The sequence below is a fragment of the Vicia villosa genome, linkage group LG2, assembly GCF_029867415.1.
Source record: "Vicia villosa cultivar HV-30 ecotype Madison, WI linkage group LG2, Vvil1.0, whole genome shotgun sequence".
Taxonomy (NCBI): Eukaryota; Viridiplantae; Streptophyta; class Magnoliopsida; order Fabales; family Fabaceae; genus Vicia; species Vicia villosa.
Window position 1 is genome coordinate 209,022,455 of NC_081181.1, and position 25,780 is coordinate 209,048,234.

The 25,780-nt window shown below is 34.4% G+C and overlaps 1 protein-coding gene and 1 non-coding gene across 2 annotated transcripts; one reads left to right on the forward strand and one right to left on the reverse strand.

The window, feature by feature from the left end:
- Positions 1-6,020: 6,020 nt before the first annotated feature.
- TRNAL-UAG (transfer RNA leucine (anticodon UAG)) lies at positions 6,021-6,100 on the reverse strand. Its single transcript has one exon. It is a non-coding gene; the product is annotated as a tRNA-Leu (tRNA).
- Positions 6,101-10,285: 4,185 nt separating this feature from the next.
- Positions 10,286-12,475, forward strand: LOC131648106 (pentatricopeptide repeat-containing protein At1g11900). Its single transcript, XM_058917896.1, has 2 exons — positions 10,286-10,706; positions 11,197-12,475. Exons 1-2 carry the CDS (start codon positions 10,627-10,629, stop codon positions 12,191-12,193), a joined length of 1,077 nt encoding a protein of 358 aa, XP_058773879.1. The 5' UTR covers positions 10,286-10,626; the 3' UTR covers positions 12,194-12,475.
- The last annotated feature ends 13,305 nt before the right edge of the window (positions 12,476-25,780 follow it).

Below are 25,780 nucleotides of genomic sequence, written 5' to 3' on the forward strand. Positions count from 1 at the left end.
TTACAAGAATAATTCTGAAACAACATCCAAACATCATTAAATCTGCAGATGTGAAGAGCATGTAACTTGCTCCTTTGACTTTTAACCATAGGTTATTTCAAGGATCTCATGTCCAAGACACTGATCTGACTAATAAAATAGGTCAAACTGCCAGTGAAGGGTCATATGTTTTTGTAAAAACCACCAAACATGATGTCTTGTATGAGCTAGTGGAAGTATCAAATGCATTGCAAGCTTCAATCACTAAAAGTACAAATAGAAATAAGCGAGTAGATGATTTGATCAAACTAATCTACAATATAAAGGATGTGGAAAAATACATTGGGCGTGAATAAGATGATTAGAAGGTTCTAACGACTAAATCTTGAAGATGGTTTCCACTGTGTGCTAGAAATTTGGTAGGATAAAGGAATGACTGTTAGAGCCAGCTTTTGGAAGACAAGTTTTTTGATCTTTTTGCACTTATGATGTAATATCTATTACTCTGTACTTCTGCTTAAAACATTTGGCTTTAATACTAGTAGGTGACTTTGTTCATGTTCTATGTGTATGTTATCTTCTATGCATGCTGACTTATTTGAAGGACTAACCTTTGGCCGAATTATGGCAAAAGAGGATAGTGATGGTGATAAGTGGTGCATCTGCTACATGCAGGTTGTTGCACCCTAAAATTTACTCACCCAAATTTTTAACTTATAAGAGGTTTTGGAGCAATCATCTGCATACAGGTTTTGGAGCATAAATCATTTGCATACACCATTTATGGCATATTTCAATGCATGCATCCATAGCATAATTACTTCTCCAATAACTTGGCTAGAAAGGAGCTTCTCTTGAAGATAATTCTTGATTAAAAGAAGGAGAACTGAGTTTTTATTGGATTGCAATACCTTCACCAAGATCCCTCAAGAATTAGAGTTTCACAATCATCAAGCTTATGGTCATTGATTTGAAATTGCAAGCTTCCATTTCATCTGGTCCTCAAAGTTAACTCAAATGATTTTTTGGTCAACATTTTTAATCAGGAGTTGAGATATGTTATGAGGTGTCATGGGGTCCATGTTGAGCCACTCAGTTGATTTCATTGGTAGATTCTTGATTGAAATTGAATTGGAGGCTCATTGATCAGAAAATTCATCTAGGACCACAAGTCAAACAGTTGACTTTTCTAGAAATTGGTCAAAATCAGAGTCAACATTCTTGTGTTGGATTTTTGTTGAAAATTTTATTATAAGAAAATCATAAAAATGATTAAAATCAAGGTTTAATCAAGAATTGCTATTTTTGGATGGTAGTTAAAATTGGAAATTCTAAAAAAGGAAAGTTAAGGGACTTAGAATATTTTTTGAGAGTTTAGGGATGGTTGGTCAGCTGACTTCATGGCTAATTTACACGTCTCTCAAGGCTTTATTTCAAGAAAATTTCAAAATCAAAATTGTTCTACTCATGGAGATGAACAACTTGGTTGTTAGCCATTTTTTTCATTTGAAGATTGGATCAAAAGATACAAGGTCTTAAAGATTGAGGATCCAAGGTTGTTTAACTTATGGTGCCCGGCAGATTTTTCATCAAACACTTCACAAATATCAATCACCTTCCAAGCTATCTTCATGGTAAATTTTGAAGGGTTTATAGTTATCATTTCAAGCCAAGTGCAACAAGAAATTTCTTCTATCAAACATCCTTTTTCCAATGATCAAAGAACCATGTCAAATGAATGGATGATGAGCAAATTCCAAAGCTTCAAACCCATGCGCATGAAGTTGTGTTTTGACAGGCATCCGTCCAGGCCTCGCGCGCGTGCAGCCTCAATTGTGACACAACAAGTTTGTGATCATTTTTTCTCACCTTTACATCCTCTATCTCAAAGACTCTCCAACGTCATTACTACTCTCTCCCATGCCCTCTTGCGTTTGAGCCTAAGTTTGTACCGAGAGGATGCCCAGGGTTTGAGATCTGCACGTTTAAAGTTGGCATCGTATGTGACTCATCTTGGTAAGGCATCAAGCCAATGGCTGCAGCACGCAAATGCCATTCAACAGCATACTTCTTCATCGAGCCATGCATTGTTGCTGAACCAAAAAGCATACAAAAAGCTTACTTTAAGTGTCATATTCTTGTTCATTAAGGGTTAGTAAAGGTAATAAACTACAACACATCCATCATAAGCCACATACAACCATCATATAAAAGGCAAATCAACTTTTCATTCTCGGGACGACGCTTCATAATTTCTTTTTTTTCAGTTTTTTTTCTTCCAGATTTTCAAAACCCTCTCTTGTCTTGTTTCTCATCCTCTCATTTTTCATCTCCAACCTCCTAACCGTTTTTCAACCACCTCAATCTTCCATAATCAACCTTCATCAACCTTCTTGATCCACGTATCATCATCATCACCTTCATCGACAAGCACTCGGGTTCAATTTCACTTTTGAGATTCAATCATCATCATCTCCGCAAGTAAAGCTCCAAGATCTCCAACGGTTCCCTGAGTTTATTTCTAATAAGTGTGCTAATTTCAAAGCTTCTCATCACTATTGCAAGATCCAAATAGTTAGTAGAGTTTTCTTAAATTTAGATCCAAGAATCATTCCAGGTAATCTTATGAACTGCCTTAGCATGTGTAGTTGATTGAAATAGGGCATTTAAATATGGATGAGCTCCTTCCACCGGGAGGCTGGGCAATAGCCAAATGTATGTGGTGGTTGTGTGTTGCATATTGTTTCTTGCAGGTTATGATTCTTTGATTCAATGATGTTAAACGTCTATTTCGTGGATTTTGTTTGCTTTATTGATACTATGTGTGCGAGGATGAGTGGTGTAGCACGTTTGAATTCCTTTTTTGAGTTTCATGGAAGTTAGGGTTTATATGTTGGCCTTCGGTTACGGCTTTGGAGGAATTAAAAATGGAAACGAAGGGTGGATTTGTGTTCAGCGTGCAAAACCAAGGGGAATGGTGTTGGTTGCATTAATTTTTGAGCATTTAGGGTAAACACTGGCGAGGTAACCGCCGGAGAAGGTGATCGAAATGGGATCTCCGGCGTCTGTTTTTTTTTGTATGTTTGAGCTCAGATTGCACGTGTGGCGTACATCCATTGGCTCCTGTAGGATATTTTTATTCCCATTATCCTTATTACAATCATTAAAAGGTGAGGTGTTAGCATATGATTGGCTCATGTGTGATTTTGTCTTGCATTGATTTAAATGATGCTTTGTCCAATTGATTTCATGTCTAAATATTTCTCATGTCACATTGCATGAATATTAAACCTTGTGGTAAAAATAAAATGATGTTGTATGGATATATTGGAAATGAAATAAAAAGTGAAATATAGAGGGATGATAGGTGATAGTGGGCCACGAATCCGTTTATTAATTGGGCTTGAAGTTTTTTTTGCTGAACATACTCCCTATCTACTCATACCACGCATGCATTTTGATAGTTGGGTTCAACCTTTTTGATTTCCACACCTCTGTTTCCAGGCCCAAGCGCGCTGACAATAGAATTTAAATTCATTTATATTTGCTTTTTCACCCCCCATGGTTAAGGCAGAGTTTCGTATTTGTTTAATAATTGTTTTCTTTACAACTTTTGCTTGTTGATTGATTTTTCATCCAAACCAAAAATATCAAAAAATAGGTTTTAAATAATTTGACATGTTGGGATGTGTGGGAATATTTTTGTGGAATTTTACAATATCGTTTGCTATTTTTTATGAGCCTTTCTTTTGCATATATACCAATTTCATTTTGTTTTGATACATTTTCCAAATGAATTTGATTGAAGGCTTTAGGTATTGAATTTTGATTCCATTTTTTATGAGCATTTAGTAGACTCATATATGATGTTGTGTATAAATACTCAAGATTCAATTTTGATTTTTGGTTTGACATTGATGTGAATCTTTGAGGCCTATTTTTTCGTGTGCTTGTAAATGCCTTTGCTTGCTTGTTACTCATAATTGAAAATGCACTTGTGCAATATTTTTGAATCACTTGGCGTACATAATGATGAGCCTTTAGGGGACTTAGGTGACCTATGATTTGGGAATTTAAAGTTTTGTTTCATCCCTTGTTCAAAGCTTTCTTTTAACATGACAATAATGTGTTTTGGCTAATACTTGAGACATAAACTTGTTGCATTGACTCTTAAAAGTTGTGAATCCAATTTAACATGATACCTTAAATGTTTGGACACCTATTATAGGTTATTATTTGCTGACTTTTATTGATTGCTTCCATGACTAGCATGTTCCTAATTGTACTCATACTTTGACACTAGTTTGACCTATTTTACATGTTCTTGTATGATAATTTTTTTGACTTTAACTTGTTGATTAACATTAATTGACATGAGATCTTAGACATATAGATTGAGAATTTTGACCACCTATACTTGATGTATTCTTGGGTTCCATCCTTTCTAATCATCCTTCACTTTTCAAATGAAACTAGTTAGGTTTTCTTTAGTGATGTATGTTTATTGTTTGCACATAAAACTTGGTGTTGCTTTCTCTAATTGTTCTCACATTCTTTGTGAAACTTAAGGGGATGTAAATATATTTTTTGCTACTTCCCCATGAGGTATCTACTTGCTTTTGTATGCTATGTGCAACTCTTAGTGCCATATGCTTGTTATGTGGACAAATGTTGATTCATGTAATACCTTGATGCAACTTGTGAATCTTTTTGTATGATGCCATGATACTTTGCTATTTGGTTTAAGATACATAATCATATTATTTTCTACTTCCCTAGGGCCTTCCTCATACATCTACATGATTTAACACATCTTTCATGCATTGATTGTTTGTTAACATGTCAGTGATTACTACCTGTTTCTTCTCCCACCTTTTGTGGATTATCTTCTTTGGGTTTCATTGGCATGGTATATCTTTATTAAGAGTAGACACTCATCAACACTTGTTAAGTGATTGAGAGGAGTTTTATCTCTTTGCTTGTTCCTCAATACTTGTTACGTGATTGAGAGGAGTTTTATCTCTTTGCTTGTTCCTCAACATTTGTTAACTGATTGAGAGGATTTTATCTCTTTGCTTGTTCCTCAACACTTGTTAAGTTATAGAGAGGAGTGTTATCTCTTTGCTTGTTACTTAACACTTTTTAAGTGATTGAGAGGAGTTTTATCTCTTTGCTTGTTCCTCAACACTTGTTAAGTGTTTGAGAGGATTTTTATCTCTTTGCTTGTTCCTCAACACTTGTTAAGTGTTTGAGAGGATTTTATTTCTTTGCTTATTCCTCAACACTTGTTAAGTGATTGAGAGGAGTTTTATCTCTTTTCTTGTTCCTAAACATTTGTTAAGTGTTTGAGAGGAGGTCATTGCCTCTAAATTGATTTCACTTGTGCTTGGGTGTTAGTTTAAAATACTTGAGTTTAATTTTTGCTATCTTTTGCTTTATGTTTTCCACGCTCCCTTAAGATGGTGACTCTATCTTAGGAGAAGTCACATAGACCTCAAGCTCTCATCCATGCACGCTAACATTAAGTAGATATTCCCCCTTCTTCCTTGACCTTAGGGCACCATTGTATGATAACACTAGGAAAGAGATCCCCTTAGTTTGTATGTTCCCCAATGTGCATATAAAAAATAAATCTCTAATCCTTAATAAAATACCTAATAAAGGATGAAACTCATAAAAAGGGACGGGAAACTCAAGTCTCGCTTGTTTAAAGGAGTCACTTGAGTGTATTTTTCCAATCAAAACACAAATCACACTCTTTCTTTTCTTTTGCCTTATGGCGCTTAAGAGCGCATTATTTCCTTCTTACCTCCCTTGAATAAGTCTCCAAAGGTCGAGCTGCTTATAAGATGCGAATGTAACAGTTCAACTAAAAAACACACAACAAATAATAAAAAACAGAGAAATTATTGAGCAGAACTACGACGCTCTGACTTCTCCACTGTCTTATGGATGCTAGAGCTAATATTGAGTGCCATGCTAGAGCATCGGGCAAGATGTTTGGCCTTTGTATCTGTGCAAAAATTAAAAAGCCAAAAGATTGACGGCTGTGGGATTTGAACCCACGCCCTTTCGGACCAGAGCCTAAATCTGGCGCCTTAGACCACTCGGCCAAACCGTCATTATATTATAAAAAGATATCCATTTATATTAGTAATATCTTTTTAGTTTATAAATTTCAATTATTTGATTTGTTCGGACCACAAATGGTATTGTGTTACTCCCTCGGTTCCTTTTTTAAGTATCATTTTCTTTAATGGAGTTTTGTATCTTTTTAAATATCGCTTGTAAAGTTAGAAGTAGTATTAATTAAACTTTTATCAAAATTACTCTTAGTTATTTAGTTCAAAGAGAAAAAAAGTCAAATGAATGTAATAAATAGATAACAACATTACACGTAACAGGAAAACTATTGTTTTAATGTAACAATATTTATTATTTTTCTTGATATATGTAAAAAGTAAAAAAATACAACACTTAAAAAGAAAAGAAGATAGAAGTATTTTATATATGGGAAATGCTAACTAGTGCCCTCAGGGCAATGGTTAAGTCTTTAAAAATAGTAAATTTATCTCGGTAATATGCGTATTTAATGTCTCGAAAATTGAAATATTAAATTTTCTATAAAATATTTTCTTTTTTTAGAATGCTTAACCATTTCCCTGAGGGCACTGTTTAGCAAGACCCGTTATATATTAATACCTATTATGTTGTAACTTATTAGTTAGGATAAAATATTCAATATTTTTATCACATTATTTTTAAATCCACCACTTCAACGATTAAATCGATTTTATATTCCTTAATTAAATAAATTTTACTTTAAAACTAAAGTGTCACTTTATAAGTTATTTGTAACATCTCATTTTTTTTATATTTAGAATAATTAAAAAATGTTGGCGACAATTAAATAATTGAATGATATTAGAGAAGATAATATAATTATGTATCTCGTTGTTAGCTGTAAAATTCGACGCTAATATGATTTGATAAATCAAGAAAGGTTGAAAAGATGTTTGAGTGAAATTGGTAAAATTTTGATTGATAAAACTGTGAAGGGGGACTTAGATAGAAAGTCAGCTGTGGAAGTGTTTATTTCTTCAAGATGATATTGAGACTTAATATTTTTTGGGGAAGTTTTGCTATTTCATCAAAGAAGTTTGAAACAAGGATGGGTAACTGTTTTTTAACCTTATCCATTCTAGAGAAGTTGTGGCTTTCCTTAAAAGTGTGTTTGGATGAAGCATTTTAACGAGGTGGCTTAATGTTTTGAAGGAATTTAAAATGATTTGCACAAAATTTATTGTTTGGATACAAAAATGAAGAATTGTTAAAATGATGGAAATTCATGGAGTATTTTATCTAACTTAAATTTAATCATTTTGAAATGACACCAAACACCAAGGAATTTGAAATTCCTCTCATACTCCATAGAATGTATTTGTTACCATTATTTCTTCAAATTTTACAAATTAGTCCTCATATTTTTCAAAATTATAAAATTGACCCAAAAATTTTCAAAAAATTGCAAATTGGTCCTTAATAATTTTTAAATTTTACAATTTGTCTTTCAAATTTTTTAAAATTGCAAATTAGTTCTTACTTTTCAATTTCTTAATTTGGTCTAAAAAATTTAAATTTTATAAAAAATGACCCCAAAAATCTAACAATGAATTATATTAATACTTCATCCAAACCAAGTAATTTAAAAATGAAAAGATTTGAATTGAATCACTTGAATTGCTTTGAATTTTAAATTCCTTTAAATTTTCTAATTACCTCATCCAAACACACTCTAAAAGATCATGAACAATCACAAAAGTTTCTTTATTCCAAACGTTTAGTTTGTTTTTTAGGAACTTGAGCTTTTGAGATAAAATGTACATAGGGAAACCATAAAATATATTGTTCCAACAATCTTTGACAAGATTAATGCAGTCAGGATGGTCTGACCACATCTTCTGAAATTTGAAAGAAGAAGTCACCTTAACAGGATGGTATTGAAAGTCTAAGAGTAAAGGATGATGATCTGATTTGTGTCTAGTAGGAGCGGAATAAGAGATGTTATTGTAAAAATTTATCCAATTTTGATCATAGATTCCTCTATCCAATCTTCTCTCAATGTGTTGTACTCCTAATCTTCCATTATACCATGTAAATTCTACTCCTGTGGTGGGAAGATGAATCAAATTGTTGAAATCAGTCCAATCTTTGAAATCCTCAATTGGAGTTTAAAAAGGATTGGAAGAGCCTCTATGTTCATGAGCTCCCAGAATAGTGTTATAATCACCTATGAAACACCACAGTTTATCACTCAAGTTCTTTTAAAATGCTAGGTTTGTTTAGAGTTCTCTTCTTTTCAAATAACTTATTGAAGCATAAATAGTTGCCATACCAAAGCACTGATTACCATCTTTAATGACAAATGACACATATTAATCATCTTTTAACACTACTTGGGGGTCTAGATGAGGGTCATAGAGGCACCCGAGATTTGGAGGAAAGTCGGGCCTATCGTTGGCATTGAAAACCTTTAGATTTAACCTATGGAAGAAATTAGGAGGAAGGCTATCCAAAAGCATCCAGGGCTCAGCAATGAAGCACAACTCAGGTATGTGGTTTAAAATGAGCTTTTTGAGAGCTAATTTTGTGGGTTAATTAGCAAAACCTCTAACATTCCAATATAGACACTTCATTGGATAGATTCAAGAGAAATTGCCCTTACTCTGGTACTAGGACAAACTACAATTGGTTTAAGAATTGACATGCTTTTCTTCTTAGATTTCCTTGAGACAACCAATTAAAAGGCCTTATCAGGTTCATCCAAAATAGCTGATTCCTTTGGCATATTGGCTCAGGGGTGTTTGAGAAAATCCATGTCATACTGCACATTCGTGTTGGTTGTGATTTCTGCATCTTTATTATGTTCATTATCTTAGGTGGCGTCTACAAATTCAGATCCACTAGAGCTTGAAACCTCCTCCTCAAAGTTATTACTCTCAAAAATTTGGGGTGGAATTACTTGGTTTTCAGTCAGGCCCTCTTGTCTATCCCTTCGAGGATCATGAAACACAACTACGAGACCTGCAAAATTCAGATTGTTTTGCACTTGTGAAGGTGTGTCCTTTGCGGAGTCTTCTTTATTAGTTTCAGGTTCAACATTAAGCAATGAGTTTGTTGGTGTATCATCGAAACTCTGAGTTGTAGTACCAGCAGATCTTTTGTTATTTCCTTCGTTACGCTTCTCAACATAAAATTGCCTGCCTTGTGGTTTAATCTTTCCTTTTTCCGGTATTATTTATATACTGATCACAAAAGTATGTAATGTTTTTATAAGTAATCTCTACAAAGAACGCGAAGCTTTTCCTTTCAACTAGAATATTATTCCTGAAATTTCATGCCAGGTCTAGGTCCACCAATATTCTTGCGAAATATCCAAAAGACCGATCGAACATGGATTTGGTTGTAGTGTCACCCATATAAATTGGACTGCCAATTGCACTGGCTATCACATAGAGTATTTTGGGCCTCAAATATTTTTGCAAGAGCCCCAAAATTCTAATCGAAACTTGTGCCAAAGTTTGATGTTGTTCATTAGGGTCGAAAAACAAAGAAATCGATTTTTCCGAAAATAAAAACCTCAATTTTGGCCGAAGAAAAGTCAATTTTTTTTGAAAATAAAAAAAAAAATCCATTTTTCAGAAAAATAAAATAAAATTGTTTTTCCCCAAAATAAGAAAAATTGATTTTTTTCAAAAAAAAAATGTCGATTTTTTTCGAAATTAAAAAAGTTGATTTTTTTCGAAAACTAAAAAAGTCAATTTTTTTCTAAAATAAAAAAATTAATTTTTTCTGTAAATTATAAAATTCAATATTTTTCGAAAATAAAAAAAAACTGATTTTTTTTCCCAAAATAAGAAAAGTTGGTTTTTTCAAAAATAAAAAATGTCTACTTTTTTGAAAAAAAATTGTTTTTTTCGTAAATTTTAAAAGTCAATTTTTTTGAAAATTAAAAAATTGTTTTTTTTCCCAAAAAAAGCAAATTTTTATGAATTTTTTTCTCAAAATAAGAAATGTTGATATTTTTCAAAAATAAAAAATCTAGTGTTTTTTAAAATAAAAAATAATATATTTTTAATTAAAAATAATTCAAAATTAAATATATCAGTTTAATTCCTTAACAAATGATTTGATTTAAAATATTTTATCTAATTCAAAATATTTATATCAAACCAAAACTTTTGATTCAGTTCATGTGAACTTATATATAAAGGTAGGTTTAGTAAGGTTCAATTTTCTAGCCTGTATTCAATTCTTAATTATGAATAAAATAAGTTTAATTAAAATATAATAACTTTTTATTTTGATTCCAAGGGTAATCAAAACAATGGAACATCGCTCACACCAACACCCACCACCGTTACTCCGCCAGAATTCACGTCTTGGCCGTCAACATTAGCAGGCGAGTCCCAACACACCATCAACTCCGGCCGCTGTCACAAACAATTTCCATTTTTACCTTGAAATTAACCAAATCTATCGTCACTGACCCCAAACTACTTTCATTCGATGACGAACAAAGATAATTAAAATCATTTCATAACCAATTTTCGGTGGTGGTGGTGGTGACGTGGAAGCCTGAATGATATGTTATTGACGATGTTAGGTGTTCCAATAGCAAGGTCTCTCTCCCGTTTTCACTATCCTCCCCTTCTAACAACAATATGGTATGATTCTCCTCCTTTAATCTTTTTTTTTTTTTTCTAATTCTTTACATTTTTATAAATGTTATGCGAGGAGTTCTGGAAAGTTCTGCTAGGGTTTTGCTAGGGTTTTGGGAAGTTATGTATAGATCTACTAGTGTTTTTTAGTGGTACAGGCATTGAATGATTGTTAGGATAGAAGGGCGAGGGGATTATGTGAATTTTATAGCTTTCATTCAAACTATGTTTTTCTTTGGATATTTCTATGAATTTTCAATTTATTTTCGGAGTTTCTATCAGAAACAACAGCGGTTGACGACTTTTAAATGTTTGTTTTTACATGGAGCCTATTTGGTTATCACTAACTTAAACATCATTTTGTTTTTTGGTCTAAACATTGATGTCTCTTATTACAATATTTGACTTAATCAATTAATCATTCCATCCAAACCAATAATCTCTTTCGAATCCGTCTGGTTTTAATTTTAACTAATATAAGTTAATCCATTGGCAGTTTACAGGCCTTTTCAACGGAGGCATCTCTTGACAAAGAGAGTGTGACAAACGAAATCTTGAAGGAATTTCGTGCAACCATTGAAAATGCTCCAGCAGCATCCAGTGGCAAAGTCTGCTGCGCATATATTGATAAGATTTGCAAGGCGGGAAACGTTTCAGCCTTAAGTCAAATGCTACAAATGTTAAATGAGAAGAACATTATTGTCTCACCGAATGTGTATAATCTCATGTTGGTGGAAGCAATTCAAAATAATGACATTGACCTTTCATTTCAACTGCTCAAGAAATTATTATTGTCAGGTGAATCCCCGAGTGCAACCTCGTGTATTAAGTTTGCGCAGGCTTTCAGAAATGTAAATCATTCTGTGGAGCTTCTTAGATTTCTTAAAGAAATAGTATCACAAACCAGTGGTTCAAGTATATCATCATTCATAAACAAGATCATTTATGCTTTTGCTAAAAGTGGACAGAAGGATAGTGCTTTGGTGATATTCAGTCTTCTTAAAATACAGAACGATAGTGTTCTGGACTTGATCACGTATAATATTGTTCTAGATATCTTGGGTCGTAAGGGCCATGTGGATGAAATGCTTGATGTGTTTGCGTCCTTGAAAAAAGCAGGTTTTGTCCCTGATACTATTTCTTACAATACTCTAATACATGGACTAGGAAAGGTTGGAAGATCCGATTTATGCTTTGCATATTTTGAGGAAATGAAGGAGAATGGAAATCAACCGAATTTGCTTACATATACTGCTTTGATTGATACTTTCGGTGGAGCAGGAAATATTGGGGAATCACTGAAACTCTTCCGGGAGATGAAACTGAAGGGGATTCTTCCTTCAATTCAAATCTACAGATCATTAATCCATAACTTAACTAAAATAGAGAAGATTGAGTTGGCAACAGAACTTTTAGGAGAGATGAATTCTTCATCAACTGTTCTACCTGGCCCTAGAGATTTCAAGACGAAAAGAAGGCAAAGAAAGACTTAAGGGTCTGTGCTGTATATTTAGTTTCAGTTGACAGAGTTCTTAAAGTTCACAGGTTTACATTGTCATGCATTATTCTGTCTCATCTTTGTTGCAATGTGATGTTGATCCTCATGAGTGGCTGCCATGGTAATGTCTGAGGCAAGAAACTGGACAGCAAATACATTTAATCTATTCAATTTCGTCATTTTCTTACCATGAGCTGTGAGAATGATCCATTAATTTGTTAAGACATGCCTTGAATTTTATCATCAAATAGAGACTGTATTGTGTATTTTCTTTTAATGATGGATTTATTGGGTTGAAGGGGTACATAATGGTAATCTCTTTTTTTTTTTTTTTTAATTGGCTTAGTAAATATTCTTTGAGAGAACTGCATACTTTTTAAATTTGTATTGTTGTTAAAAAAAGTCCAGTACATTTTCCTTCTTCTTAGCCCTTTAGTTTGTGGGCGAAAACATATTTTAATAATTCAGAGTTCAACTGAAAAATAAATAATATTTAAATAAGTATATTAGTTAAGAATCAAATTCGAGTACTTTGGGCGCATTTGATCACTATTTTATAAATTTTTTCATCAAAAAAAAAATACTATTATAATTTGTAAATGAGGTGTTTCTTTAAAGTCCAAGAATTAAAATTTTAAGAATATATAATTATGAAATAGTTACACTCTTGTTACATTGTTGAGAAGAAAATATATATTCCTAAGTATAACGATTTTCTTTTTATAAAATGTATAACGATTCTTAAAATCATAGAATGCTCATTTTCATTAAATTTTGTTAAATTAAAGTAATTTAATTTTTTTAATTAAATATTAATTTTAATTTTTGAAATTGAATTAGGAGTTGAACCACTTCTTTCAAATAGGGTGTAAGGGAGTAAAAAGAATCAATTAAACCAATAATCTAAACTAAAACAAAGAGAAAAAAATTTGTTTTTTTTCTTCAAAATTCGAATCAAATCAATGAAAATCGAGGTGGTTCGGTTAGTTTTTGGTTTTAGTTTTAAGATATTGTCAAACCAGTAAACTGAATTGATGGCTATAGTTACTCACTTAATCTTATAATAAGTCCATTATTAAGTCAAATTTTTACCATTTCAACCTTTCACTATTCTTGGTGACTCTTCTTTCTTTTAAGCAAAACACACGATCAACCAAACATAGATAGTAGAAATCTTAAGTCACAAAAATTTATTCTCGCCAAATTATTGCTCTCGTCAGACTCCACTAATGTTGCTCTTGCAACTATCGTTTTGCATTGTTCTCAATTGTCTTCTTCGTGTTTTAATTGAGTTCTATTAATTAGTTTTCTCTATTTTTTTAACCTTTTTACTTCTTCAACAAATTTTTTTCTAATCTTGTAAAAAATATTATGATGTGTGTTTGAGGTGTGAAGAATATTAATTTATGTGTATTGTAATCTTTTGTTGTTATTGTTATGTCTTTGTTTATTAGTGCATTGTATGGATTTAGTACAACTTGTAAGTTGTTTAAAATAGGGGTGTTCGCGGGGCGGTTTGGTTCGTTTTTGAGAGAATCCGATACCCAAGCCAATGAAAAAAATGGATTGGTTTGGTTTGGATTTTAATATTTTTCTCATAAAACTCAAACAAAACCGATCCGAAAAACAGCGGATTGGTTTGAATTGGATTGATCGAGTATATTAAAAAAAATATACAAAAATATTTTTAAAACATAATTTATTTACACATAAGTAAAGTAAGTATTGATTATTGAAGACATGACACACATATCTTTAAACCTCTTAGGAGTAACATACTCATATAGTTGTTATATATAATATTTCACTTAAACATTCAATAACACAACATTTTTATTACATGTCAATACTCCATTCCATAGCATAAAGCTAAAAGTTTGAGACTTTAAAATGTCACTTAAAATTCTTACATCACCCATCATAGCTTTGATACAAGCTAAAAACAATCTAGTAGAGAGTCACCATAAGTCAAATTAAAATAGGATTATATAATAAACAAGAGCAAAATGCATACAAAATTCATAATTTATCCACATAAACTTCAAATTTATCTAAACTAACTTCACAATGCTTATAAAGCATTAAAAACCATGCCAAAACAACATGAGACAACAATTAAACAACATGGCATAACACTAAAACAAAAAAAAAAAACAGCACCAACCAGCATTCATCAGCAACCAGAATTCAACATCCAACAGCAACCAATAGCAACAAACAGCAGCGGACATCATTCAACAGCACCAAACAACAGTAGATAACATTCACCAACAAAAAATAAATATCAAAACAGTAGCTAACAAGCATCCAACAACAACAAATAAATACCAAAGCAGCACCAGACAGCATCCAACAACAAGGAATAAACACCAAAACTGTAAAATAACAATAGTAACATATTAGTAACAAGTTAACAACAACAAAGTTATAACAAATATTTAAATTAAGACAATCCTAAAAGAATTATTAAATTACCTTCATGTGTTACGACCAACACCAATTGTACCCCATCATTATCTAGAACTAGTTGGAACAACTCTAAAAGTATTAACAAAATAAATTAGTTCATAAATTTCAACAATTTAAAGAAAAATTTAAAATGCTGAAAAGTTATAAACAAATAAACATACCAAAGTCAATCTTTTCTTCTTCATCCAATTCAACTTGAAAATCTATTATCTTTGCAGACTTAGTCCAATTTTGGGAACATATCAAAGCTTGAATTGTATAGGGATTTAAAAACTACGAAATACATCAAGCACTCGACCATCACTACTGAATGCAGACTCGGAGGATACTGTTGAGACTGGAATTGCCAAAACATCCCTAGCAATGCGTGAAAGAACATGATACTTATTTGCTTTCACTTTCCACCATTTCAAAATGTCAAAATCAGCCACACTTTCTTCAATACCATCTTCTACATATCTTTCCAAATCATTTCTTTGAACTTTACCTTGTTTTATCCTCACACTAAATCTAAATTGGTTTTCCCAATCCTCCTCCTCAACATTTCCACCATTAACTTCAGGGGCAGCAACGTTTGAAGATAGCATACTAGACCCACAAGTTTCAATAGAAATAGGATACTCTACCATGTATTGTTCAAACAACTTTTTCACAAGATCATATAACTTTGTCATCATCTCCTTAGATTTGTCAACCCCATACATCTTTTTAAAACAAAACTCAATGTAATCATACTTATAACGAGATCAAGAAAAATAGCCACAAATAGTAAAAAGTTTATCTCACCACTATCCCAATATTTGTTAAACTTTTCTTGCATTTTTGTTGTCATATTCTTCAACGTATCATCATCATCACTATTCACCCACATATTCAATGAATTTGAATCTCAATCAACTTCTTGAAGAAAGTGTTGGCAGTAGCATGCAATGATGTAGAAAAAGAAAGTGTTGCATCATAGAAGACCTTCAAAAATTTAGTGAATACACGAGCACAAGTCCAATCATCTTGGTTAGGACAACTTCCAAAATCACTCTCAAGAGAAATCTTATATGCAGCCTCAACATATTCCAATCGATAAAACACTTGTTTATATTTTTCAGCCACATCTAACATCAAATAAGTGGAATTCCACCTAGTTGGTACATCAAGTATTACTCTTGCCTTAGTTTCTACATTTAGATCTTGTGCACACCTCTTAAAAGAAACCAACCTAGAAGGAGAAGACTTAACAAACTTACAAGCAACCCTAATTTTAGCAATTGAAACATCAATGTATTTCAATCCTTCACTAACAATTAAGTTTACGGTATGGGCACAACAACGCAAATGCATGTACTCTCCTTTCAACAATGTTTTCCCATTCCAAACACACATGCCTCTACTTAGATATGAAATAGAAACACTACTAGAACTTGCATTATCAACTGTCACACAATATATGTTTTTAATCCCCCATTCTTTCATGCAATTCTCTAGAGCAATCCCAATGGACTCACCTTTGTGGTCAGAAATCAAGTCAAAATGCAATATTTTCTTTTTAAAGCCCACCCATCATCAATATAATGACCAGTAACACACATATAATTCATGTTTTGTATATAAGTCCATGTGTCAGTAGTAAGTGAAACCATCTGGTTATTTGAAGACAAAACACATTTCAACAACTCTTTTTCAGCATTAAAGACTTTGATACAATCTCTTGCAATAATGACACGGGAATAAATGTTTAACCTAGGTTGTACCTCATAAATAAACTTCCTAAAACCTTCATTTTCAACAAACTTAAAAGGAAGTTCATCTATAATGATCATTTTTGCAAGTGCCAATATAGAGTTCTCTTGATTAAAATCAACAAGCTTAAAGCTAACACTGTTAGGGTCATCTTCATCACTACCCTTTCTAGTGCAAGTGTCTTTTATGAACTACTAATTTTCCTATATCGGTTTTTTAGACAAACCTTTAAATGTTTTAGCATGTTACTAGTTCCATGGCTAGAACTATTTGCACCATAAAATGTGAAACAATAGTTACAAAATGCAAAATCTTTCTTCTTTGTAAAATGTCTCCAAGCACTAGAAAGAGGTCTAGAAGGTTTTCTTTTCTTTACCTTGGTTGGTGATGGTGATGGAGTTTCAAGCCCTTGTTCATGAACCAAATAAACAACTTCAAGTCCTGTTTGCACAGCAGAAACAACTTCAATATTTTGTTGTATTTGAGCATCTGACATTTGAATTTGAGGAGATATAACACCATCCGTAATGCTTTCCATGTCTACAAAACATTACGAATAACATAAACAAAGTTAAAACAATATAAATAACATAAATAACATAAAATAAAGTTCAAGAGTTAAAACATTTCATCTTTCAGGAAACATCTTTCACATAAACAGATTTAAATAACATGAGGAGAAACAAGAGTTTATATCAGAAACATAAAAAATAATTTGTATCTGATAAGAATGATGACTATTTATAATGGTTGAAATGTGATGTTTGGTTTCTCTATATTTCATCATTGATTGTGGTTTGGATTAATAAGAATGATGTCGTTGGTATTGATAAACTTAGTTGACTGTCGTTTCGTCTTTTATTGAAAAATGTTAAGACTCTGACTCTTGGTTTTTTTTTCAATTAAATATTATTCGTACTTGGTGTCATACCCCAAAATTTGCCCTCTTATATTCAATCAAAGGTTCCTCAATTTGCCCAAGAGCACTCATGGTTCTATCAGATAAAGCTCCTCCTAATCCAGGATCTCCAAAACTAGGGTTTGCATTTTATCAAAGGAGTTTGAATCTCTAAAACCTTTATTTTTAGGGCAGGATGCTACAGCTGGCGACTCTGCTGGGGAGATACACTTAATGGTGAATATTATGCTCCTATAGGTTTTGGCAGGGTTTAGGTTTTGTGAATTGTTTAGGTTTTTGGCGAATTTTTTAGGGTTTGGCTAATTTGCCATTTTTAGGGTTTAGGATAGGGTTTACGTTTTTTTAATAAATATTTAATTTCTGTTTTACTTATTTATTTAATTTCTATCATTTGCCTAAATGTTAATTGTTTATGTTAATTGTTGAATTAATATATTTGCATTGCTGGGATATATAAAATTGTTGTTAAACCTAAGCGTGAGAATTATATTTAAGATCAGAGGGGAATTACATCGCCTACGAGTCTTATTATAATTCCACTCAGAGTGGGTTATATATCCGGAAATGTCTGATACGAGGCTTGACTTTGTTGAGGGCAGGACTTGGTATTTAGCTGATCTCTCTGGGAACCTACCCCTAAAACTCGAACCTCATGGATAAATGAGTTGTTCTAAAATCCAAAGAGACAAAAAGTCTCGGAGGCTACGAACGATCCCATGAGACCTTCTAGAACATACCAATGGGAAGGGTAGGCACCCTAAGCCGTTACGTCGAACATATGAACCTAGGGCTTATATGCTTATGTGCATATTATATGTTTATAATTTATATGCCACGAATATTTGTGTTTTAATTTTGCAGGTGTTCATATGCGTTCCCTAGCCTGTAGGGATTCGGCTTCCAAGATCATGTTCTTCTCACGAAGGACATATCCATTTACGCACGTCGATTGGCCTCTCGATGGCCATGAGATTTAGTGACTGTCTTAAACGGTCACCCCGTGCTTGCTCCTACGCATTCCCTAACCTGTAGGGATTCTATTTATAAAATCGCATCCTTCGTTTGAAGGACATCTTCGTTAGCATACGTCAATTGGCCTCTCGATGGCCATGAGATTTAGTGACTGTCTTGAACGGTCACCCCGTGCTTGCTCCTACGCACTCCCTAGCCTGTAGGGATTTTCTTTTATGTCCATGTCTTTTTACAATGACTTCGTCTTTCCCCTGAAGGACATCCTCATTAATGTACGTCGAACGACCTCTCGATGGCCATGAGACCTAGTGACTGTCTTGAACAGTCACCCCGTGCTTATTCCCGCGCACCCTCTAACTTGTAGGGTATTGGATTTCCATCTATACATATTTCATCCTTAGCCTGTAGGGATTTCACTTCGTCCGATATCGTCCTAAGATAGGTTGTGTTCCGCATAGAGAATCTTCCCACGAGGGACAACTTCATTGGTACATGTTGAACGGCCTCTCGATGGCCATGAGATTCGGTGACTGTCTTGAACGGTCACCAGCCGCTACCTTCTGCATACTCCCTAATCTAAGGGATTTCCATTGGCGTGTCATAACATCTAACTTGCAAGGATTTCACTAGGGTCTAATGTCTCCGCTATGGCTATCCTTAGGGTTATATCTGTCGCACGTCCGCATTGCATTACATATAAGGAGTCACCATATACGCAAAAAAAAAGAGTCTTTTGCATATGCATGCATTCGCATTTTCATGCATTCATACATCTACATTGGCGTTTGCATTTCTACCTTCGTCCGTATTCATACTTGCCATGCTAGCCGATTTCCCGAGACTCGCGAAAACAAAAAAATCAAAAAGGATCATAAACTATGGAGAAAGGAGGATACATTATTGGGAATGGGTTTGGTCTCACAAAGAAAAAAGGATGTCTTTCACCATGCCTTCCGTATGTCCATGCCTTTTTGCAACAAGATTATATAAAGGTTGTCATCGAGCAAGGATTAGTTCAACAAAGAAGTTCCCGCATAGATACATTCAAGAGGTATCTAGTCATTAAGGGGTTCATCTTAGAACATATCAAACTTACAAGGACGCTCTACAATAACCTGGGGGAAAGGATTAGTCCAATTGGGGCAATACCCTGAACGAAGATGCATAGATACGATGGAGGGAAGGTGACATGTGTTAACTCCCCACCGAGGGGCAAAAGGGTCATAGATTTTCTTTATCAATCTACGAATTCTGAAGGTTGCGAACGGTGTGATACTATCCTTAGAAAAAGCAAAAGAGGTTCAGTCAAAGGAAACTCACGAAGTTCTGAAATGACGAAAACCCACCGCTAACAATTTATTCCCGACAGGTTTGACGTGCCCAAGAAGAATTTGAGGTTACCCTTTACTTCTACAAGTCGAGGAACTAAGGAGTAAAACAAGGTCAACGGATTTACAAAGGAGATTGTCCCTAGGATCAATAGGTTTTGTCATGCTCATGATTTCAACCCCTACGATCGCTAAGTGTTACTCAGGATAAAAGTTGTACCTTTGGATTAGTAATTCTAATGGGATGACCATGCAGGTTTTGGAGTCAATTCATTCGCTTCATTCGCTCACTACTACGAATTTCCACTCGCGCACTTCTATTCTATTTTCAATTTCAAATTTTGGATTATTAACAAACTTAAAGGAGAATGACGAATACAAATAATTAAATCTCGCTAAACGTATGCTTTCGAGGTAAGACCAAGACGACGATGTACAAACATTGTTTCAATTCCTAAATAGTGGAGATATAGGGATGTTAATCCCTCGTCACCCCCCTCGAGCCAGGAGTTGGAGTTTGTTTCTACTTTTTAAACAAACCTTGATTTCAACCAGGGGCAGGGTAGATTTCGACTAATTCAATGGTGTATTTTGGTTGTCAAGAGAATCAGTCAATCCAAACAAGGGTTCAAGCATAAGGATCAAGCAAAGGTTTAAGCACATCTTTTTCCTCGCATTCATTAAAAATGAAGAAACAACGAAGATAACATTCACAACATCTTCTTCCTCAACACATAATTCAAGATCGAGGACGTATCAAAGACGAAGCTTACAAATCAAAATCAACATGGCAGTCACAACATTCAATATCCAAGGATCAATATTTCAAAATGAGCTTTAAAAAAAAAAGGGGAGGAAAGCGCCCGCTAAGTCAAAATGGAAAATTCCATGAAAGAAAACAAAATGACTTAGGCAAAAATTAGGGCATCCCGATGGATCAAATTCAAAGGAATTGGCTCATGCAAAAATAAGGGATAAAAAAAAAGGCGAAATACAAAGGACAATATTGTGACTGCTAAATCATCGAAGCTTCACATCAATGCTTGGATCTCTACGACATTTTTCATCGGTGCTTGGATCTCTACCAAGGCTTCTGCTCAACATCAAAATTGAAACGATTCTCTTGCAAACAAAGCACATTCATTGGATTTAGCAAATTTTTAGGATTTGGAGAACATCAAGGAGAAAGGGGTGGGTTAAATAAATTTTGAGTCTTATATCCGCTGTTTCTTAAACCACGAACCAAGCCAAGTTATAACATTCAAAAGTCCTAATTGAGGCAAGGTTAACTACGAAAGCATATTAAGCAGGATTTTGTTATACTGAATCCTAGGTTTGTTAAAACTATTTCTAACCACTACGCTTCTTCAAACATTCATTTCTAATCATCCAGTCCTAATTCATAACGGACTTCGATTTCAAAACTTGCATGCGCATCGCATTGGAGTTACTTCTCAAAGGGCATGGCGTCATCTACGAATATACACTTAGCATCAAGGAGATTTTGAAATTGGTTAATCAAAGGCGATCATTTCTAATAAAGATTCTTGAATGGGGAAACCACGTCTAGAGGGTTTTCCTAAACAGGGGCAAAATCTCAAGGGTTACAGGGGCATACAATCAAGGATCCTATTAACTAGGGGCATTCATCCTAAGGTTCAATCGACTTGGGTCACAATAAACAAGGGCATGTCAAACATGGGAAGAATTAAAACCGAACGGATAAGAACACTATGGATAGCCCTCCATATCCTAGAGATCGAGGGCATACCCTTCACTCTAAATGTTGAAGCATATGTATCACATTTGCATGACAATGTTATTTCTCGGGGCACTTCCTTCATGGCTTGGAAATCAAAGGCATCTTTTTCCATGAAAATATTGGGGGAGTGGATGTCAAATCCATAGGGCGAACAATTCGAAAGGTTAAAGGTGTGAAGAACTTCAAGAGGTTAAAGGTGCGGAAAATGACAAAAGGTTAAAGGTGGAGAATTCCAAAGGCTAAAGGTGTGGAGACTTTCAAGAGGTTAAAGGTGCAAATTGCAAAAGGTTAATGACATGGAGAACTTCGAAAAATCAAAAGGCGTGAAAAAGTCAAACCGGGGCAAGGCGCACAGCAAAAGGAAAAGGCGTTCTCACACTTTACAACATCCGACAAATTTTTCTCCTAACTACGATCTTCAAGTTCAAAAGCAGGTATTGGGAAGTCGCGCTAGCATCCAACAACCTTACAAGACTAGCAAGCTATATACGCTTTGGTTATCAACGACCTATCATCTGGGGCATTCGCATACTACATATCATAATCATTTTACAAAGGATATTTTGAAAAGACATTATCAACGACCATTAAAATACAATCCGAACAAGGATTTATTCTAACAAACATCCCATACATCAAAAACATACAAGTCGTCACTCTGGTGCTAAACCATACTGTCCACCTGCTTCCTGGTAACCTTACCGATGACAGTAACCTTACTGTTTGTTATTTCCAATCGCCTGATTGACGTATCCCGGTAACCTTACCGATGACAATAACCTTACTATTGGTTTATTTCTAATCACCTGATTGATGTATCCCGGTAACCTTACCGATGACAGTAACCTTACTGTTGGTTTATTTCCAATCACCTGATTGATGTATCCCGGTAACCTTACCGATGATAGCAACCTTACGGAGATATTCACCCCAATCACTTGATTGATGTATCCCGGTAACCTTACCGATGACAGTAACCTTACTGTTGGTTTATTTCCAATCACCTGATTGATGTATCCCGGTAACCTTACCGATGATAGCAACCTTACGGAGATATTCACCCCAATCACCTGATTGATGTATCCCGGTAACCTTACCGATGACAGTAACCTTACTGTTGGTTTATTTCCAATCACCTGATTGATGTATCCCGGTAACCTTACCGATGATAGCAACCTTACGGAGATATTCACCCCAATCACCTGATTGATGTATCCCAGTAACCTTACCAATGATAGCAACCTTACGGAGATATTCACCCAATCACCTGATTGATGTATCCTGGTAACCTTACCAATGATAGCAACCTTGTTGTTCATTTCACTCATAAACAAACTACACATATGCATAAGCATAAGCATTATCCACATTACCAAGTCGGCATAAGCATAGTCGTGGTATAGGTGCAAATATGGTTTAAACAGAGTTCAATGGGTTTAAGGAGATAAAATCTTGGGATTTGCATCAGCATTAGCATATATACATATGCATCAGTATAAGCGTTCGAGTCAACATCATAAGGCATCTACATGGCACAAACGCCAGAATCATAGGCATGTACTCGCTACGCATTACACACTACGCTCCGCACACTACGCATTACACACTACGCTCTACACACTACGCTTCACACGCTAACTTGGTACAAACAGCATATACAACGCCAGGTCTCTGGCTCTCATATTTCTAAGTTCTACAGATATGCCAAAGAAATTTATGCAGGTAAGCTTGTCAGAACCATGGCAGGTAATTCCTTGGGTGCAGGTAAGTTTGCTAGAACTATAGCAAATAATTCCTATTAGTGCAGGTAAGCTTGTCAGAACGATGGCAAGTGATCCCTATCGGTGCAGGTAAGTTTGCTAGAACTATAGCAAATAATTCCTATTGGTGCAGGTAAGCTTGTCAGAACCATGGCAAGTGATCCATATTGGTGCATGTAAGTTTGCTAGAACTATAGCAAATAATTCCTATTGGTGCAGGTAAGCTTGTCAGAACCATGGCAAGTGATCCCTATTGGTGCAGGTAAGTTTGCTAGAACCATAGCAAATAATTCTTATTGGTGCAGGTAAACTTGTCCGAACCAGGGCAAGTGACTCCTATTGGTGCGGGTAAACTTGTCCGAACCAGGGCGAGTGATTCCTATTGGTACAGGTGAGCTTGCTAGCTAGAACTGTAGCAAGCAATCCTTTTGGGGTTACAAAAACTACGATAGTAAGTGGGTTAGACCAACTGCGAAGACTTACTAGAACTATAGTAAGTGGGTTATACCAACTACGAAGACTTACTAAAACTACGATAATAAGTGGGTTAGACCAACTACGAAGACTTACTAGAACTATAGTAAGTGGGACATACCAACTACGAAGACTTACTAAAACTACGATAGTAAGTGGGTTATACCAACTGCGAAGACTTAATAGAACTATAGTAAGTGGGTCATACTAACTACGAAGACTTACTAAAACTACGATAGTAAGTGGGTTATACCAACTGCGAAGACTTACTAGAACTATAGTAAGTGGGTTACCTACAAACTACGAAAGCTTGCTAGCACTATAGCAAGTTAACTATCTTCCACACAACAAACTGCGAGTCGTCGCTATTGATAGCTACGTTTATTCATCACGTTAGTCCCTCGGCAGTGATCTCTTCCAAAATTACAAAGGTTTTTACAAAGGATTTTTACAAAGGGTTCTTCAATTGGGTTATTCATCACGTTAGTCCCTCGACAATGATCTTCTTCAAGACTACAAAGGGTTTTACAAAGGATTTTTACAAGGGGTTCTTCAATTGGTTTATTCATCACGTTAGTCCCTCGGCAGTGATCTTCTTCAAGACTACAAAGGGTTTTACAAAGGGTTTTATAACAGGGTTTTTTTCAAAGGGTCCTCAATTGGTTTATTCATCACGTTAGTCCCTCGGTAGCGGTCCTCTTCAAAACTTCATCAATAACAAACAAGGGTTTTATTTTTATTTTCCAAAGTTACTAACATACTTCAACTAACATAGCTAATAGTCATGCATCATTCAATTGCACACCTCATTCATACATAATGCATATACATACATTGCTCTCATTTATTTTGAGAAGCTCACTGCATCATACATTACATGCATCATAACATTGCATAAAATCAAGGTTGCCTTTTCAGGCCATGCTACAATCAAAACTCATGGTTCCTTCCAAAAAGCATCTGCTTAAAAGGGTATTTACCTTGGATGACATCTTTAAGCCCATCTCCCACAGAACTTCTTCCCAAATGCAAATTTCAGGGCACTTCAGTGTTCAATCATCTTCTACCTTTAGACCACGATAGGAAGACGTGCCTATCTAACTCTTCAGGTTTAAGAAGATTGAACAGAGGCAGCTGTCATACCCCAAAATTTGCCCTCTTATATTCAATCAAAGGTTCCTCAATTTGCCTAAGAGCACTCATGGTTCTATCAGACAAAGCTCCTCCTAATCCAGGATCTCCTTAACTAGGGTTTGCATTTTATAAAAGGAGTTTGAATCTCTAAAACCTTTATTTTTAGGGCAGGTTGCTACAGTTGGCGATGTTTATATATATGGTACTAAGACTCACTCATGAACCAGGGATTTTTCTCACACATATACTGTCTAAATATATTAGTTACTCATGAACCATAGATTTTTCTCACACATATATTGTCTAAATATATTAGTTACTCAACGTATCCAACTAACAATTTTTTTCTTATAAATAGGATTAGTGGGAACAACATAGTAAATTCCAATCCTTCATCATTAATATAGCATACTAGTTCAACAAGTTGTATCAACGACCTACAGTAAGTGCCTATAGCATGTGATGGTTTTGCTTAATGCTTAAGACCACTTGTAACGGGGGTGTTGATTTTTTTCAATTGTTGAATGCTTCCAATAGTGTGTTGAATATATTCAACATGTTGAATGAGAAGTGAGTGGGGACCACATCATATACTTTGTAAAATCTTATTTGTTATTTTGATTATTTAGATTTTTATTTCATCATAATTATTTGAAACAATTAGTTTATAATAAATTAATTTTTGATTTATTTTTACTTACACTAAAATGCATCATTTTTTTATCTATAAATAGATACTTGGTTCATTTGATTTGGACACAAAAAAATCGACTTTTTTCTCTCTAGTTTTTCTATTTAGCCTCCAATAAATTATTGTTTGTAGTTCTAAACATCTTTGGTGATGCAGGACCGTTGGGGGATGAGATTAGGAATGATGAAGCTGGAGGCAATTCTGATGTTGAAAGTTTTGTGTCATCCTATTATAGGTATAAACTTATAATTTGTCTGTATCCATAAATTGATGTATAAATTGAAATCTGCCTGTATCCATAAATTGATAATCTGTGTGTCATCTATTTGTATGCAGAAA

What these genes read in the sequence shown, in the direction of transcription:
- LOC131648106 (XM_058917896.1), top strand. Translation starts at nt 10,627, where the DNA reads ATGTTATTGACGATGTTAGGTGTTCCAATAGCAAGGTCTCTCTCCCGT. An exon ending in CCCCTTCTAACAACAATATG is followed by an intron (nt 10,707 to 11,196) that starts GTATGATTCTCC and finishes ATCCATTGGCAG; the next exon opens with TTTACAGGCCTTTTCAACGG.